The sequence below is a fragment of the Schistocerca nitens genome, chromosome 3 (assembly GCF_023898315.1).
Source record: "Schistocerca nitens isolate TAMUIC-IGC-003100 chromosome 3, iqSchNite1.1, whole genome shotgun sequence".
Classification (NCBI taxonomy): domain Eukaryota; kingdom Metazoa; phylum Arthropoda; class Insecta; order Orthoptera; family Acrididae; genus Schistocerca; species Schistocerca nitens.
In genome coordinates, this window is record NC_064616.1 from 565,431,309 (window position 1) to 565,452,220 (window position 20,912).

The 20,912-nt window shown below is 38.1% G+C and overlaps 1 protein-coding gene across 1 annotated transcript in view; it reads right to left on the reverse strand.

The window, feature by feature from the left end:
* Nucleotides 1–2,749: 2,749 nt before the first annotated feature.
* Nucleotides 2,750–20,912, reverse strand: part of LOC126248471 (klarsicht protein) — an 892,903-nt gene continuing 874,740 nt past the window's right edge. Inside the window, exon 24 of the mRNA XM_049949484.1 lies at nucleotides 2,750–9,820. Within this exon, the coding sequence (XP_049805441.1) occupies nucleotides 9,580–9,820 (241 nt within the window). The 3' untranslated portion in view covers nucleotides 2,750–9,579. The remainder of the gene's footprint in view (nucleotides 9,821–20,912) is intronic.

Consider the following 20,912-nt stretch of genomic DNA (forward strand, 5'->3'; position numbering starts at 1 on the left):
AAACTATCAGTACTTGCAACATGTTAGATAATAAGTGCAACTTCTTTCAGTGATACTTCAGTAAGTGACTAAGGGCATCAGACTTATTCAAGAAGTAGATTTAGAAACTAGCCTGGCATAAATTTTCTGAATTTGCTGCTATTCCTGCAATCAAACAGGCACCAAAACAAATGGTAAAAAGAAAAAGAAAAATTAGAATTCTGTCTTCCAAAGCTGTTCCACAGCAAAATTTTTCACCCCAATTTCTGCTACCATTGACGGTATAGAGAGAAGTGATCATGATACTGAAAAGCAAGACAAGTAACTTCATAGACGTAAAGCCACTGGCTCTTAAGGACTGACAGTTTTTATATGGATTATGCACAAGAACTCCTCTTCAAGCATATAATTATTGTTAGTATTTCAAGTGTCAGCAAGTTCCATTTGACTGGACAGTTTGTTGCCGCATTATGGAACCTGTTTTGTGATCATGTACACAGATTTGCCTAGAGACTTTAACTATGAATACTGATTTTGCAAGCCTCAATTGTTTGATACCTTGCTCACTATCTTCACTGAGATGCTCCACAAGACTGCAGACAGTGAAGCACATTTTGTAGCCTTGTATACAAAAAATGTGCTCATCACTGGATGCAGTTGGACTGGAGATATCAGCAGCACTCTGATACAGTTTGTACACAACATAGTTTTATACCAAAAGAAGTTCTTGTTTTGGAACACCAATAAACTGCATTATGAATACAACAATTACTAATAAAACTTGAATAATTGTTTATGATAAATTTATGCCCTCCTCTACATTTATGTAGACTGTAGTGAGGTTCTACATAAAAAACCCCTAAACTCATTCTTGACTAGTTTGATGAAACACTTAAGATGCAAGGCAATGGAGGAATACCTGTGAATTACCGTTCCCAAAATGTGCAATGCATCCAACATGGTTCTTCAAATTGAGCCCCATGCCTGCAAGAATGACCCAAAATCTGATAAACATACATAAATGATGCAGCTATCACATTATTTTTAGAATATGTTGGAAATAAATGTTGCTTCATATGGATATATTATGTCACTGTTTTGTCTAGACTTAAATTATGTAGACAAACAAATATGTATACGTGAAGCATTATTATGCACAGACACAAGAAGTATACCCACTAAATATCTTGCACCCTCTGTCCATTTTTTGTAATTTATTATTACTTATCTCATTCATAACGTTCGTACATTTTGTGGCTCACATTGACTTGCCTTCATTCAGGTTTACGGTGCTTAGAAGAGTTTCATCATAACTGACCTGGCATTGCAAATCTAAACCCACAATGAAATTTCATATACGCACAGTAAATGTTTATGATAGAACATTTGTTCTAAAATGTGCACTGCATGACATAAAATTTAATTTGCTTGGGAAGAGGTGGATTCTTGTCGGAGTACTAAATTTCTTGTCGCCTCAGGCTGCCAACATACATTTGCACTGTTTCACTGTATTTCACATATTTCTATCATTAGTCTCTACTATATCAACAACTTATTTACTTGGAGTATGGTATTTTGTGACAGAAAATGAAACTGTCTCACATACTGTTAAGTACCAAAGAGACAAGATGCCAAGTGAACAGGCAGTGAAAACAAGCCATGTCAAATTAAAAATATCACTTTGGTATCATCTGAAATAAGTAAAAATTCCAATGGCACTGATAAAATTATATCAAGATGATCTTGGTAGACCACGGTTATGTTCTTTTATGAAGCAACAAACATTTTGTAGTGGATTTAGAGAGCAAATATCATGTAGATTCTGAGAGATAAATCTTTCTAACATCTACATCTACATCCATACTCCGCAAGCCATCTGACGGTGTGTGGCGGAGGGTACCCTGAGTACCTCTATCGGTTCTCCCTTCTATTCCAGTCTCTTATTGTTCGTGGAAAGAAGGATTGTCGGTATGCTTCTGTGTGGGCTATAATCTCTCTGATTTTATCCTCATGGTCTCTTCGCGAGATATACGTAGGAGGGAGCAATATACTGCTTGACTCTTCGGTGAAGGTATGTTCTCGAAACTTTAACAAAAGCCCGTACCGAGCTACTGAGCGTCTCTCCTTCAGAGTCTTCCACTGGAGTTGAACTATCATCTCCGTAACGCTTTCGCGATTACTAAATTATCCTGTAACAAAGCGCGCTGCTCTCCATTGGATCCTCTCTCTCTCTCTTCTATCAACCCTAACTGGTACGGATCCCACACTGCTGAGCAATATTCAAGCAGTGGGCGAACAAGTGTACTGTAACCTACTTCCTTTGTTTGCGGATTGCATTTTCTTAGGATTCTTCCAATGAATATTAGTCTGGCATCTGCTTTACCGACGATCAGCTTTATATGATCATTCCATTTTAAATCACTCCTAATGCGTACTCCCACATAATTTATGGAATTAACTGCTTCCAGTTGCTGACCTGCTATTTTGTAGCTAAATGATAAGGGATCTATCTATCTATGTATTCGCAGCACATTACACTTTTCTACATTGAGATTGAATTGCCATTCCCTGCACCATGCGTCAATTTGCTGCAGATCCTCCTGCATTTCAGTACAATTTTCCACTGTTACATGTGCAAGGCCCAAGTAAAAATTTTCACTTGGCTTGAAAACTCTTATTTCATTTCCAGAGCAACAAGAAAATTAGTGGTTGCACCCTGTACTAGTGGAAGTTTACATCTTCCATATAAAACATAACACTAAATACAACATTCATTTCAATGTTACTTATATTTCAAACTCATTTTCCATAAATACATGTGAACATTGAACAACTTTTGACATAAAAATGAAACATTGTTAACCACAGAATTTTTTTAATAAATTTTGTTTCCCATTTTTTCCACACATGCCATCAGCTGTCTGGGTTCTTATTTTGCTTTGTTAAAAATGGAATAACTGGAATATGAAGACTAGAGAAACTCTATTCTGAATACATCTGAATCAATGAGACAGTAAAAATTCCTAAATATGCTTAATAATTTACAAAGCATTAACTACACTACAAAAATAAAAACTGATTTGTACTTAACATCTCATTTCACACCAAACAATAATTATGCACATGGAGTCATAAATTAATGAATGTATATAAAAATTACATCATACTAGAACAGTGATACAATATTAATTATTTTGTAGCACTGTATTATTTTAAGACTCCAATGTACAATAGTCAGTTACCTCTCTTTAGCAACAATTGATTACCCCGACACTCCATTTTATAAATATGGATTGGTCTCAAATTCAACACACAACTCAGAATGAACAGATAGTAACAATAAACACTGTTCAAAAGCAGCTGCTTTAAAAAGTACTGTGTGTTGAAACATTACTTGACTGAAGAGGCTTATATACTTAAAAAGTATAAAACTTCCCATTGATGGAAAACTGATAATTTCTTAAAATTAACAACCACCATATAAAAATGTTCCCCAAACTGAAAATCTTATAAAGTATGTCTCAGTCTTTTAGCAACGAAGTTAATTTCACTCTATTGGCTATGTGGTACACAAACTCATGTTGAAAATCGTTTGTACGTACTACCCAATCAATACTTTTGCAATAATTTGTGGTAAATCCACTTTTAAAAACCTCACCTCTAGTCAGTGATACAATAGTATTTCATTCCATTCATGTAAAATTTGGAATGTCACTGACAAGGATGAAGTTTTGTGGTAGAAACATATACAGAAAATATGGGTAATCTTTAAAAATTATACTGTGAAATTACCCACAGACTATACTATCTCAGTCATTTACTAGCTTTAACCCAGACAACTGACACACCTGCACTTATTTTCTAAAATAAAAGATACAGTCTTTTTCTGAACCAGCAAAATGTCTTGTGCTTTTAAATTTTTTCACTATGACAGGTACAAATTCAACTGCAAAAACAAGAAAATAGTATGATGGGTTCTTGAAGACATTCCCATTCTAGAAAGTGCAAATTGTTATACATTAGGCAAGTCAAAGTTCATAATGCATGCATATTTATATAAAAACATTTACGAACATTACTAACAGTAAGTGGACATGTCAGTCACACACACATACACATTTACACACACAGTTCATTATGAGCACAATATTTTTATTTTTGATTTCTCAATCTATGGAAGAGATCTGTGACTTGAAAACAAAACTGAATGTGAGTGTGGGCCACCTTTTTTTTTGAAAGTAAATATTACTTAAAACAGTACTATACAATGTATGTATGTTTTAATTACCAGTTCCATTCTTTCACTTACACTTTTTTTGAAAGTAACACAAATGAAATTGGCAGTATATTATAATCATATCTATGCATAAAAAGATTAGTAGTAAATTTCAAAATAAGGTTAGTTATGTTTTAATAATTGCTGCTGATAGTGCCACAAAAGGAAAAAGAAAGAGTTGCCTTTACCTTTTAAATTACCTGACATGTTCACTGTTGTTAGGATAGACAAACACTTATTCTTAACATGCTTTCCACTTAAATTTACATGTTCAAATTAAATGTAATTACACTATCAATTACCTGCCTCCAATGTATTAAAATGCACCTCTTTGAATTAATGGCATTCACACTAAAACAGAGTATCAGAAAATATAGCATTTGTCTTGAGCAAATTTTCTCAGGGAAAATGTGCTCAAGAAATAAATTATTTTTTAGTGTATCTTCAACTTTTTGTGATTCTTTTATGAAAATATTCTTTTATAGGTTCAGTTATAATGTGCAAATACCAGCCATACTTTGCCTTCAAACAAATTTAGTAACAGTATTCAGAAGTTCTGAAGACCACACAATTTAATAATAACTGTTTGTGTGAGCTGATTTTAACCATGTTTACTACAGTAAAATGTATTCCCCAACCCTTTCTCTCAATGAAAGAGTATATTACCTGGTGTGCGTAATCATAATTCAGAGGAAACATTCTACATTGTATTCTCTACTTTCTCATCAAAGACTAAAATGTTGCATTGCATTTCTAACAATCTAAGCCTTGTTTCATGCATTATTGCTATAATATAAATCAAGTAATGCAAATCCCAATTGTAGAAATTAGTTTTTACACGGTGAGGTATGTCTGGTTTAGCTTAATGTTTTGTCATTCAGTAACTCCTACACCCTCCCCTCCCCCCTTCTAACTATATGGGGGAGTGTTGAACGTATGTGTTCTATAATTCTGTTTGGGTAGAAATCTGTCAAACCTGAGAAGAAAGTTTTTACTTCTTACAAATTTAGAATGAAAACTGATTAGTTGCTGGGGGAGGAGGGGGGGGGGGCTTATGGAACAACACAATGACAACAGTAGGAAATATATAAAAATTCGAATGCCCTCCCACTCATGTTTTTAACACGAGTCAGAATCAGAATTTTCATATGTGCCTGGTCTCCAAAACTGAAAAAATACTAGCCGAAGACTACAGGAATGAGATATTTACACATTGTGAACTAATACACTGGATGTAAAAAGAATGAAATTATCTATTTTTCTTTTACCCTAAAATATGGGAGTGGAGATGAAACAGAAGGATGCATACTGAAATTGCAGTATCATGGAATGCAAGAACAGTTTTATCTGAAATGCTAAGAGGAAAAAATATCAAGTTATGAAAAAAAAAAAAATTATTTTGCAATGGAATGTGAACCGCACTCTTACACATGGAGAGAACTGTTTAAAATAATATCTCACACTTGAACCTTTACTGACTTTTATTCAGCTGCCAGACCTAGCACCATAAACATTATCAGAGATCAGTGCAGGTTTAACTGCATTGTCTCTGTTGTTAAATTTGAATTATTAGCTCTGTTATGCAGCTTTCAGAAATTAAGTATGTTCTCAATCTATTGCCAGAACTATTCCCCAATGAATCTCAGCCATTTATAACCACTCCCATGAAAGTGGAGCTTAACATCACATTATGTCTGTTGAAAAAAAAAATGCTCTTACACTCTGTTCAATAATAACTATTCGACAGGTGCATCATTCTTTGGCGGCACGTTTTCTGATTGAGAGAAGGCATATTACAAGGCCTATATTATGTTAATTGAAACTACATAGCATGCATTTACTAAACTGAAAAATAATTTTGCTAACTACACATATACGACAAAATACTTAAAAGGCAACAAATGCTACTAGAGCATGAACATTTGCAAATTTTTGATGAAAACTAATTTAGGATTAAATGTACAGAAATGTCTCTCAAAATCTCTTCTTTAAAGATCTGCTGACACTTGGTTTTCTGTTTTTACATTTGTCAACAATATAAAACTGAATTATAGGACATGAATGTACATAATCAATGCTTAATATGTCTTCAGGTCTCCAGTCCAGTGATGGGCCTATCCATGTGCCACAGTTGAAGAGTTGCTAATATTAGTGGCAGTCACAAAATGGCTGTAGATGGAAGGAAGGAAGGATGATTACGAGTTTAACATATTGCCAACAGTGCAGTCATTAGAGATGGAGCACAAGCTCACATCACAAAAGGATAGGGAAGGCATGAACAACGAGTGGAGTGAGCTACGGTAACTGTGGAAGGCCTAAATCTCTATGGCCAGACGGTTATGTGAAATGTTGTCCTCCCAACTGCATACCAAATGACTGTAAAATATGATACAAACCTATTTGCACATGCTGACCAATATCTAGCATGTCCTGGCTTCTCAATATTAACAGCCAAGTATTACACTCAATACTTATGCCATGTTATGAAGAGATTTGTACATACAGAATACACACAGTGCTGCAGCAGACAACACTTGCATCTAGGAGAACTATATAGTATTCTGGGGGTGTACTGTGGAACTTCTGCTGTAATAGGGGAAAGTGATGGAGGAGTTATTTATATAAAATATTATTCAGTGCGACAGAGTTAGCCAGTGACTGACTATTAGCCATTAAACTTTAGGAACTTGAAAAATTGATTGTTTACATATTTTATGAGAGCTTACAACACTCATTCATTCAGTTCTTCGAATGAGCAAAAATATATCTACATGGAAACTCAGAAACATGATGCTCAAAAGACGGTCACATGGAGAAATGGAATTGATTTTATCTTGCTTGATATTTGAAGCAAATTTAAGAGTGGGTAGTACTTTTAGAATGTGAGGTTTATCCAGCTATTGTCTACATCATATGATATCTTAGAAGGCAACAGTTTGTTGCCATTAGGAACACACAAGCTGTGTATTAAATAAGACGTAAGACACAGTTTAATAGGAACTGACATTTTGAATGAGTGAAATCAGATAAGTGACTGTGCATTGTCAATATACGAGGTGACTCTCCTTTATTCTACAGTACATAAAAATTTCGAACTGTTTCTTAACTTACAACAGTTTCACTGAAAATGGGTATATACTTCATAATCTGCCCCAAATGTGTCACGCATAGATGAGCAAGTGGATAATGCTATCCACAAGAAGAGCAGCAATGGAAAATTTAGCCAGACAACGAATGTGTAGATATTCTGCAACTAAGAGTAATCAGGTAAGTCCATATTACTTGATAAGTATTTTATGAATGCTAGAAATTTTGGTTTACATTATCATCACCATCATCATTTAAAATTATTGTTCAATTAACAACTGTATGAGGCAAAAATCTAAACTGTTATAAATGGCATTGATGTAAATTACGTGCACCATCAATAAATGATACGGCTAAACAAAAATTTGGGTTTAAAAGTAGGACTGCAAACATTTGACTACCAAACACAAACACTAATCAACCTCTCTTCAAACAGCCAATTCAGCGATGGAGGAAGTATGGACTTACTGAAAATGTATCTGAAAGTTAACAGTTACAAGCATGGAGACCTGAAAACAGCATGAATGTAAAACTTGGCTGTGTTGTCATGCATTTCCATGAGCGTAGAAGTGCCCAAAAGGAATGACGATCATGAATACATATGAAGCATTTCATGTAATCCATAAATGATATGAGGTTTGGAAGGTACATTATTAGTTAGTTTACAGAAAGCAATTTGACACACACACACACACACACACACACACACACACACACACACACACACACACACACACACACACACAAGTTTACTTTAAGGATATCACATATACCATAGACAGATTAACATAAATCTGATTGTATGCAGCACCATTTTAGGAGAATTTCATTTGAACAACAAAGAATAAAAAGAACTCAAGTCACAAGCACTCTGTTATAACAGCCAAGGATACATAAATACTATAATATGTATTATATCCTGTGCTAGGCATTGAAAGATGGAAATTCTCTGGAAAAAAAGAACACAATTCCTGTGCTTCAGCAGCTAATCTATTCGTATGACTGATTGTGTGTCACAACATAAGAAATGTAACTCTTACTGACTCCAGTAGTTGCTTTACACGACCAATTTTCTGCTAATCCAAATCCAAAGATCGTCTCATGCTCTTGAGATCTTAAATTTAAAATTTTATAAAAACCACATAAATTATCTTTTCAAAATAATTAACTATTAAAAATAATATTTATTCTATTATCATAATAAAAAACTATTTTTATTATATTCAGCACACTAACTATGTATCATTACATTTCCACTCTTTTGATTACTTGAACAGTAATGGTGAATGCAAGAATTCACAGTCAAAGGAACATACTGACTCATTACAGTAGGCACTTAAGTACTCACTGTCGATAGTGCTTCATTTGCTCCCTGGATCTACTCATTGCTACATTTGCAGCAGTGCTCATGAAGGTGCAATAAAAGTGAAAACTTCAGGTACTGAGTGGAACTGTAGACTTCAAACAACTTGTCCTCCACTCCCAATCTCTCATTCTCTCTCACAGACAAACATGAGAGTGTGAGAGAGAGGGGGGTAGGGGTTGGCATACACTGAAACAGCTGCATATAATTGAAATAATATTTCAGCAGACTAGATGCGCTAGACGTATGCGGCAGGAACTCCCTAAAACATTTAAGGTGCACTGACTACAATAGTTCAGTTATCACACATTGAGTTTCTGAATGTGGAAGCTTTTCTTCAGTTTTCAGTTACTCATTAATATGATGAACATCAGAATTTCTGCAGCATTTATGAAGCAATGTCCTTGATATGTTCCATCACATGGTTTAAACATAGATTGAGTTAGAAGATCACCAGTATCCTTAACTGATGGTCAATGGACATTACACCAAGAAGCAAGTCTGGAGAATTACGTGTGTAATTCCATTTATAAATGAACATCACATCCTAATCATTGCTCAGTAATCAGCATATCATGTCATGACTGTAAATCCAGATGTTCTTCTTAAAGTGCTTTCACAGTTTCGCAAGTTTAAGGAATTTAAAAAGGCCACAGTACAACACACACAACCTCTAATAGTCCTTTTCACTAAGAACAAAAAACTGACAAAATAAAAACTGTGTCTCTGCAACAAGGCAGGAAATAAAACAAAGTCAATAAGAAAAACCTCACTGTCACACCACACAGATAGGTAGTCAGTAGGCACACTGTGTGTGTCAATTAAGTGAGCTGAACTGCCCTACATGCAACAGTTCACTTTCACTGGTGGCAGCTTAGATTGGTGGAGGACCACGAACGTAACGCAGCTGTGGTGTGAAGGACATCTGCATGGTGTTCATACTGTCACAGCAGCGTGGCTCCAGGAGGTATGCAACACAGAAGAGTAGCATGATGGTGACATGGAAGGGCAAAGAAGCACGTAACACACGCCATAACCACGGTCGCACTCCACTTGGTGCAGCCTCAGGATCACCTCCATCACCTTTGCATGCTCCTCCACGATGTTTCTTCCGCCTGCAACATTCATATCAACACCTTAAATCATTTGCACCACGTAATTGTGACTTCATGACAGCAATTGTTAAATTCTTGACTCACACATGTGCAATGTAACTTGGCATGCACATTGTATCAGAAAAGAACACTCTGACAGTAAGGAGAAGTTGAGGATTAATTATGCTGTCACTGTGCTAACCAGAAAACTTTTGATTCAATAAAACATGAGGAAGAATTCTTTCCAATTAACTCGGAATTACATTTTTTATGTATCTCAGTTTGTGTATAAGAACACCATGGCCACTTCTTTCCCGACAAACTATTACCTCTCTCAGTGTACAATTTTTGTAATTACCAGTAGAAGTTTATTGAACAAACCACCTATAACTTTTTCATGAGAGTAGGATGTCTATTCAGTAAGCATACCAAATATGGCATGTTATAAGACACTCACTCATACACCATGCCATGTGACTCGTTATAAATATACCAAATACTGTTGTAATTAATGATTTGGAAAAGGTTTTTAAAGAATCCAGGATCAGTAATCATAAAACACTGATTCAGGTAGCAAATGAATATTGAGTTTTTTCATGTATCAAGTATCTTGAAGTCACATTCTTGACTGTGGCCAGGTGATAATGAAAATGTCAGAAATCACATAAAATGATTAATAACTGTCAGGAACTGAATGTGCAATCAAAATATGACTGCAGATCAACAGTGATGTTAGAGTGAGTATGGGTCAATAAAAAACGGATGACAAAGCAATCAACAAAGAATATTGGAGGTAGGATAGACGAAGAGAGGCAGTCATCAAAAGCATGAAAAAACACAAAACGAAGTTAATAAGTCAAAAAACTGAAGTGTGCAAGGGAATGGTCTTCATTTGGCTAATTTTTATACGAGAACACATTTTATCTGAAAGAGTCGACTATCTTCCCAGTAGCAATCAGATGACACATACTAAATCCATTGAAAATAGGTTAATTCTTACAAAGTTTGTGCACCACTGTTTCTTTCCAAACCTGCTGGAAAAATATGATAATTTTGTACCTGTTATTAGGTGCATTGTAGCTGTTACAAATTTTCAAGACTTGCATGACTTTTAAAAAAGATTTTAGAACCTTATTTCTTGCTCAGAAAAAGAATTAAAGAATTTTGTATTATCACCAATGGGTTCTCTATCAGCAGTTCCTGAGCAGTTCACACAGTTCTACTGCAGGCCACTACTGTCAGAATTTACAACAGTTTAACAACAAACATGCAATGTTGCAGAGGGTCATTTTAACATTCTCATATAATCATTATCATATAATTTTTCCTGAACTATAACAGGCTGTGCTCGAAGTTTTAAATTTCGCTTAATGAGTTTTCGCGTTATTGCTAAACACTACACAAACCATGCCAATGTCATCCACCTCTATCCATTAACAGCTGTTTGTTAAGGAAACTTCCTCTCGCAGTTATGCACATAATAAACAATATGTTCTGTCACACTCTACGCGCTACGAAACACTGAGGACTCACACTGGCTTAATAGGTGTGAATAGTAAAACTCAGAAAGAAGAAGGGTGACAGTATTCTAAAATCGTCGGTCTGTCAACGTTAAAGTTCTACCAGGCACTCCTTTCTATTCTAGAAGTTATGAAAAAACGCATTTCGCAAATAGGAATTCTCGGACGTTAAATGCGTGCAAAAATGCAATATGCAGCGTTGCGAGTGTTAAGAGACGAAACAAATTTGGGCAAATTAGGGGGGACCCGCGGCGTCGCAGAGCGCGCCTGCTAACGCGGCGCAGCTTTTTCACGTTCTCCACTTTCTAAGTGGCGGTAATGACACGCGCCCCGACGCATAGGAATCGCCTGATTTAGCCACCGGTACGCCCCCGCCGCGCTATTGCATTCCGACGCCTTCAGCTTCGGGGGAATATTAAACTTCCGGACCAGTCCACCGCTGCCGTCTGTAATAGTTTCCCCAGCCACAGCCAGCCGCTCTGCAAAGTTTTGTCACCGACACTTGGCTCTATACGTCAAGATCTGATCAAACCACGAGATAGTAGAAACTGAATCCTCTGCCAATTATTCGTGCAACTGGCTTCGATAAAATAAGGAACCATTCTTAGAAAAGCCAGCCGACGAGCAAACCACTTCAAACCGGACGCACGTGTGTAGGTATACACGTCTCATGCTCGACACGTGCACACCCGTGATTCCATTCACATCTAAACAGGAGCACGCACTCTGTTCCAGCGTTCGAGACATCCGCTTTGCAGCAACTGTCGCCGCAGACGATATACAGGGTGTTCGGAAATTCCCGCTACGCACTTCTAGGACATAATATTTTGAATAGGAACCCGTGTCCAGAAATGTCAACCAACGATGCGTCCAAGTTATGGGCGCCGACGTCTGTATATGAATGTATATACAGGGTGATTCCGTGACGATGTTAAAAACTTTCTAGGATGATGGAGACGGACAAATACATCTACTTGAGTTAAGGGACCCTGATCCGGAAACAAATCAGTCGCAAGGTTATAAGCGAAATTCGTTCTGATACCTCTGACAGTTGAATACGATTTGTTGCTAAGATCGCAGGGCAGACAGCTTTCAGAAGTGGTAGTATGGACCATAACAAGAAACAATGTCTAACAAACATGGGCTCTAAAATGGGTAGCGGATGAGCTATGAACACTTCATCTTCGTTACTTTGAAACATCATCTCTACTGAACAAATGATCATAGCTCTCAAGGTGTGCGTTTTAGAGCTCAAGTTTACTAGACATTGGTTCTTGCTTTGGTCCATGCTGAAAGTTGCATAGCCTACAATCTTAGCAGAAACAGTACCGGTACAAGTATTCCACTGTCAGAGGTATCACAACGGTTTTCGCTTATAACTTTTGACTCGTTCGTTTCCGAACCTGGGACCCTTACCTCAAATTGATGTAGTTATCTGTCCCCATCGCCCTCGAAAATTTGTATCATCATCACGGAATCACCCTGTATATACATACATTTGCAGGCGCCGGCACGCGTATCTTCAACGCTCTGTACCATCGTTATGACGTTTCCGGACACGGGTTACTATTCAAAATGTAATGTACTCACCCCTTTCTAAAGTCCTAGAAGTTTGTAACGGGAGTTTCCGATCGCCCTGTATTTTGTGGCGAAGGCGAAATAGTTCAACGATGCCTAAGTACTGGGATAATTAATACCTTTTGCGTGTTGCTTGTGTAAGCGTGGTGGGAACGATAAAGATGGCAAGGAGTATTGTGTTTAATTGCCGAACTTGTGATTTCGAAGTAATGCTTCATTCTGTTGGGCCACTAACAGAAAAGAAAAATAGAGAAACGCTATACCGATAGCGGCAATTTTAGGTCTGACACTTCGAATTCCTGCTACCGAGGGTAGTTACCCCAGTCTGAAGTTCCATTTCAAAGTACCTATTACAGCGAAGCCTAATATTATTCCAGATGTTACTCGGTTCTGGTAAAATCTTTGGAAAACCATATTAAGCTGCTAGGTTCACGACTACATAACGTTTCTTTCTTTGGAAAGCGAAACACTTATTTCATGCTTAACGTTTACAGTCAATAAGGGGATTTGTGTGTATTTCTGAACATGCAACATTGTACACGTACACTGAAAGGAAGCGCTAAAAGGGTAACATTTCCGTTCACATGTAAGAATGTCAAATTTCATCGGCATTAACAGTGGAAGTAGCTATTTCAATTACAAGCACGAATTCGGGGTTCTTTTACTTGGAACCTCAACCTGCTTCAGCACATCAAGCGCCCCAGGCTCACTCTCCAACACGTATTCGTCGGAAGTACGAACGAAGATATTTTTTTTTCAGCTTTTGCCTTCATTGTTTCTAGGTTGCCCTTACTTATGAGGAAATGTAGACACTTTTTTCGTTTCACTTTGCCTTTATAATTCGCGCAATCAACCAGACAAAAAAAATGGCAAAAAGAAAATGTATGGTAATACTCAAGTTCCACGTGTTTCTCTTTAGACGTCTCGGCCAAAGTGCTAACACAAAGGAATATTTGAATGTGTGGAAAAACTGCATCTTAACAATGAGACGCAGCAAAAAGTGGCACCAAACGAATGAACAGCTGACAGGTGCATGACTGTTACACTTGTCTCCCCTTCTAGGATGGGGTGACTCAGCCGACGCACGTTGGCCCGTGCCCATAAAGCGGAAGCATGTGCCACTACATCAGTATTTTGTGCCATCTGGCGCCTCTTCGAGCAATGACCACGTGCTGATGTGCACGTAATTTGCATCGAAAGTTTCACAAGTGTAAACCCATCTTAAATTACTGGAGAGGCAATCGCCTTAAGTCGTGTTGTGGAACTCATCACCGTTCGCCAGGTCTTATGTAGAAAACCAGGATACTTCAGAAAATCTAAGTCATTATGGCCGTAATGAAAGGTCAGTCCAATTTGTGTCTAGAGTCGTTCACTGCGCCATTTCGCTCGGTACAAAATTTAACCTGAAGTACGAAAGGCAACGATGACTGCCACATTACTGTCTTTTTGCGACGCTCTAGAACATAAGCATACCGATTCTCACGCACACGATTCTTGGCTTTGGATTGCACTTTGTAATTTCACACGCCATATGGGTACGTTACACACAAGAATAGCTCAATTGAGCAATTATGCAAGATGTAAAACGCCGGGCTATTTTTTAAAAAATCATGACGGAAACGAGAATGACAGTTACTTTTTCTTTTTGATTAAGAGGAGAGCGGATGGATCCGTGGGACACAGTGGTTACACGAAGCCCACTCATATCGAGCTCTATCTGCATGCCACGAGCCGTCGTCAACCAAATGTTCCGTGCTTAGATCACGCACGCTCTGTGAAGAATGAAGCCTCGCTCGAGAACAAACAACTGAGCGCAGTTTTAGAAAAGAACGGGACTCTGAACAACAAATCGTGCGTGCCCTACACCCAAAACGAATACGTTTGCACAGGAAACAGACACCAATGATGTAGACAGAATCCCGTAGCTTCCATGTGCTGGCACAGTTTCATAGGACATTGGGAGAAGACTTAGAAGACGTGGTTTCCAACGTGTATGACCGCTCCAACGAAATTTTAGTCTGTAAAGTCTACTATGCTGCGTAAATGATTATCTAGGGCACCGAAAATAGGTGTGTACTACATACTGTGCAAATGTATCATACCCTAAGTTGGAAAGACTGCAGGAACTGTTGAGGAAAGACGTAAATAACACAAGCGTTACACCCGACTGAAGCAGCCAACTAAATCATCTGCTGTTTCTATGATAATGGCAGGAGGTACATAGATACCAGCATCGCGGTGCAGGCGACGAGTAACTGGGACAGTGTAATAAAGGAGTGAATAACGAAACTTGACAGGGTCGGATGCTTTAGCTGAAGGGATCCGGCACTTAGCTTTCTTACGCAAAATATTCCAACGCTCTCTCCTCTTTGGTAAAGGCTACTGCCTCACGCCATTATCTTTAGTTTTAAATTTTCTCAGTTTTCGTACTATCGTTCTGTTGGTTTTGAATTTCTGTTGATTGTTTTATTGTTCAACTGTGCCGCGAGATAATCGCAACGGCAGTGCGCACAGTTTGGTTGTAGTCCAAAGAGAGAGCAACGAAACTGGCGCTCAACGTCTGATGATGGCACTAGATAAGTTGTCGAAATACTGTGTAAAGACGAAATCACAACTCCACACCAAATCCATGAACTTATTTATAAGTTTTCAACACTTGTCGCAATGTCAACCCTCCCAATAAGAGTAGAAATAACACAGTACTTGTAATTGACGTTACCATCCAGTTCAAGACTATGGGCTATAACACAAAAGCAGGGGACGGTAAGTTACTTAATTGGTGTTCTCTTTTTCCCTACTTTCTGGGTTTGTCTTCAGCGGGCGTAATCCCTTGTTTCTAAACGATGTTGCCGTTTTCTATTACAATTTGTTATTGTAAAATTTCGAAGACATCGATGTCGTCATAGTTGGGAGTCTCGTTCATAATGGTTTGAAACGCTTGTCGCCTTGTGAAGAAACACTTATTATCTGTTTATGGTAATTATTCAAAAGACGATAGTATCATATTTCAGCCAGACTCGCTGTACGTGTTGTTTATGAACATTACTAACTGTGCGCGTGGTTGCCGCAATGTCTTAGGCGCCTTTTCACAATTCATGCGAGAGGGGACTGTTGTCAGTTTTAGTGTGATTTAACAGAGAAACATTTAGCTCTGGCCCCATTTGTAGGATATTCGTCAATAAACGTGTTCTACGACTACTCTAAAAGAAAAGTTGAGAACGTTCTCATTTGAGGAAAGCGTTTCAGAGATTTTAAAAGTATCAGTGAAACTTTACGTTACTCAGAGGTGAATAAAGCCAAAGATATGAACCAAACAGAAAATATCAAAAATGTCTAGTACCTGTACAGAACTCAACAGTGCTGAAAGAGAGATGGCACACACCATCACTTTCAGTGATAAGTTTTAGTAGTGTACATGACCTGCTGTCAACGGTTTACAAAACAAGACATTCGCAGTATCGCTAGGACTGCCGATCACCAGATTGTCAGTACGAGAAAGTTACGCAAATGCTCAGAGAATCCAAATTAAATATTTCTACAAAATAAAATGTCGCGTCAAGACAATTAGGAAGATTATGTCAAATAAGGGCATTGATAGTCATTCTATCCTCTCCAATCCCAAAATTAATTTCTTTCGTGATCAGTTTAAAAAAAAGGGGGAACAATATAATGTTACAAAGTACCCTCCACGACGAAGTCTAGTGGACATCTGAAATGTATGTGTAATATATTTATCAAACCTATTATTATTGTTATTATTATTATTATTATACATACTTCACGATAAGGCATCAGTGGGATAGTTGGGGGCAAGACTGTGAAAGAATAGTTCGACGACACAATAACCGTCATTGCTCACTCAGTCTAACAAGAATTAAAGTCAAATTCTCAGGATCTCAAAAGGACATTTAAAAAGTTCTCCAAAAACTTTTATTAAAATCTTTTACGACACCATAGAAGTGACAGCTACATCTGCTATTGTACCTACTCATAATGGCTATATGAAGTTCACTGCTAATGGACGGTAACTTCAGGTCGAAAAACTCCACTAACTAGTTGACGGTGGCAGTTTTGTATTTTGTAGGTGGCTAACATCAATACTTATATGGAACAAGCGTCAGTTTTAGTGCTGGCGTTGTGGCTAACCATGGCATACTGAAATTAGATTCGAAACTTACGTAGCAAAATACAACCTTCTGCTTCTCGATTTTCAGCATACACCTTCCCTAATAGATGGAACTTCACGTTTCGTGTTTTAGTTTGTACGCAATCATAATCTCCTTACACAGGGTGAACAAAATCACAGCAATCACTTCTATCTTTTCCTTTTGCTGCCTGCCTATACTATCTTACCATGAGGCAAACGAAGTTTCCGTATCGCCCGCCATCCATTCCACAAACCTATAAAAAATAGTGACCACTTGAATAAAAAAATTATGAATTACTTTTCTTGACTCATTACGTGAACTGTAACAGTGTGTCAGATACTGGAAGGTAAAAAGCCTTTACGTGAGCATGAAATCTGTAAGATGCTAGATAACGTACCTGATATTATATAACCTAATCCGAATAAACTTTTTTTTTTAATCAAAAGTTACCAGGACGCGGTAGAGGCAGCCGAAAACATCTATACGGTACAATAAAAAGATTGACTGTACAGTGGCGAAACTTATTGGCAGATTAAAACTGTGACTCGAAACCGGACACACTCCTTTCGCATGTGCAGACACTAGCAACGGCTCGTCCCAAAAGCCGTACACGCTCAAACGGGCGTGGAAGACTCATTCAGTTCCAAGGACATGAGCCTAAGAGATGAAGAGTGTCGGTTTAAGAGAGCTGCTTTTAACAACAGTGAACCCGGACGATGCAGTGCTCAAACCTCTATTGTTTATAAACTCTCAATAAATAGGAAAAGTTGACACGCCGGATTTGCAGGTTCCTCATAATCTCATGCAAAATAAATGACGTGTTGGCTACATCTTTCTTTTCTGCGCTCTCACATAACTCAAGCGTTCCAGTTTTCTTACCGAACAGACACGGAACAAAAATTCTATTTTTATGAAATACGCTCTTCTGGTCCAAAGAAAAACGACCAAATACAGACTTCATTCGGGAACGATAAACGTGATTGGTGGAGTACAATCGCTAGTATTCCCTATCCCTCTAACTAATATAACAATAGTGAAATAAGCGCGTTAAATTTCGCTTCAGTTTACTACTACAAAATCCTGTAAGATGAACTTATGTAAAAACATCATTTCTGAACCTATCTGCAGAAACCTGTATAATGTAACATTGTTTTGTGGTGTTTTCTCCCCCATGCTGTAACATTCAGATGAGTTCTGAGCTACGATCGCTATGGCGCTGTTATTGATCTGTGATCGTGTCAAACCATAAAAACTTTTGGTACCGTACCCGTTTAGTTGTTGCGACTTCGATAAGTCACAAATCTGCTACGAGTATCAACAGTTATTGCACCTAGAGGCAAGAGAGCTTAGGAAGATAATGAGAATATTTCGTCTTCTGAAACCAATACGCAAATAGAAACTGAGCTTCCTGATAGACGGAGGTCACAGAAGAGCACTGTTAGCTCTAGTGCGATGATCATTGCTATGAAAATTACGTTGAACTTTATATGTGATTCGGGAATTGTCAATGAAAATATTGCGACGGGATTTACAAAGCAAAACATTGGTGGAAGTGCAGTTGTTACCATATCTGATGTAAACCATTGAAGGTAAAATCTAGACTACTAACTGAAACATTTAAAGTGAGTCAACTACTCTACCTCTGTATTGTTCCCTACCGCAGGATACGGTTACTCGTGGTGAACACTAAGGGAAGGATGGAGTCCAGAAACATTTGTCCCCGCTGTGAAGCAAGGTGAAGGATCTGTCATGCTTTGAACAGTCATATCATACCTTGGATTTCAGTGGTCTTATGGTCACACTAGAAGAAAAGGTGACTGCCAGTGACGATAAAATCATCTCAGGCGATTGAGTTCGTTAAAAGCGCAGTCACTGTTCACAGACTGAGAAAACGAAGATTGAGGTCTAAAGTAACGGGAACGCAAAGGTCATTTGATATGGAAGTAGGATTGAGTAAGGATGGAAACGGAAATCGTCAGTGTTCTTTTCACAGGAATCATTCCAGAATTTGCTTTAAGGAGAGTAGAGAAACAACGGAAAATCTAAATCTGGATGGCCGGGAGGGAAGCGAAACCATGCCTTTTCGAAAAGGAGTACAGTTCCATTCACTGTGCCAAGTCGCTCGACGATCGTAGAAAGCAGCTTTTCTAAAACGATAATGCTCCGACAAAGGTGCCTGAAAATAAAGTTGTTTGAAGAGCATGACGACGAAATAGCACGTCTCCCTTGAAATTATAAGTTCCCAGATTTGAATATTATCAAGCCTGTGTGTCCTGTTTTGGAACTGTAACATTATTTGCGTGGAATTGCGCAGAATGCCATTGATTACCAGTCAGGACTACACGCATCAATACCCGAGACGACAGAGGCTATTTCGAACCCCCTACTACTGGGTCACACTAAGCCAGTAATTTAGTCAAGAGTACAGTTTTTCAGTTACTAAAAGTGTGTGGACAAAATAATTTAGGCAGAAGTTCAGAAAACGCTTCAGTGAGTTGGATACTAGATAGTCCAATAGCTTCCCCCTCTGCAACTTCACTGGCATGACGCAGCGAAGGTGGCACTATCACCTGCTCAGTACAGCGAACTACTAGTCCTCCATCTTCGTTCCGCTCTCTTTTCAGTAATCTGTTTACTGTGCAATGGTAACATGGATCGACAAATTAATGAAGCGATAACCAAGTTTGTAACTGCTTATGTATGTTAAAGGTGACCCGTACAGAAACAAAGCAACCACAGTCGCAGCTCGACGCAAATCTCTTCGATGAATCTACATTCGTACACATTTTCCCTTCTTTGGCATTTTAAAATCTTCTTCCACTCCTAAGATTAGCTTTGCTGCAAGATGCATTGCCTGATTCGTCATCGCTCTCAGAATAATCATGCACCGCTCACTCCACAGCAGTCAGTATTGCATCTATATGACTTCTCTGCAGTTCACCCTTAAGTGCTTGGCAGAGGGTTTCCCTGTATCTACCTTTACATGTGTACTCAGCAAATCACACTTAAGTGCCTGGCAGAGGGTTCATCGAACCACCTCCACAATTATTCTCTATTTTAGCGCACGGAAAAAATTAACACCTGTATCTTTCCGTGCGAGGTCTGAGTTCCCTCATTTCGTTAATAATCGTTTCTCCCTGTGTGAGTCAGCGGCAAAAAAGTATTTTCGAATTCGGAGCAGACATTTGATGACTGAAATTTCGCGAGAAGATACCGCCGCAGCGAGAAACGCCTTTATTTTAATTTTGTCCACCCCTAATCCTGTATCATGTCAGTGACACACTCTCCCCTATTTCTCGATAATGCAAAACGTGCTGCTCTGCTTTAACTTTCTCGATGTACTCCGTTAATCCTATCTGGTAAGGACCCCTCGCCGCGAAGCAGTACTACAAAAGAGGTCGGACAAGTAGATCTGTCGCATCTTCCAAGTGTTCTGAAATAAATCGCAGTCTTTGGTTCACCTGCCACACAAAATTTTTTATGTGTTCTTTTCAATTTAAGCTGTTCGTAATTGTAATACCTAGATATTCACTTGAATTTACGGCCTTTAGATTTGACAGCTTTATCGTGTAGCAAAAGTTTAACGGACTCCTTTTAGTACTCATGTGGATGACCTCACACTTTCCATTATTTGGGGTAGATTGTAAACTTTCGCACCACAGAGATATTTTTTCTACATAGTTTTGCAATTTGTTTAGATCTTCTGATGTCTTTACTAGACGATAAACGACAGCATGATTTGCAGACAACCGATGACGGCTACTCAGATTGTCTCCTAAATCTTTTATATAGATAAGGAACAGTAGAGGGCCTTTAACACTACCTTGGGGAACGCCAGAAATCAGTTCTATTTTCTCGATGACTGCG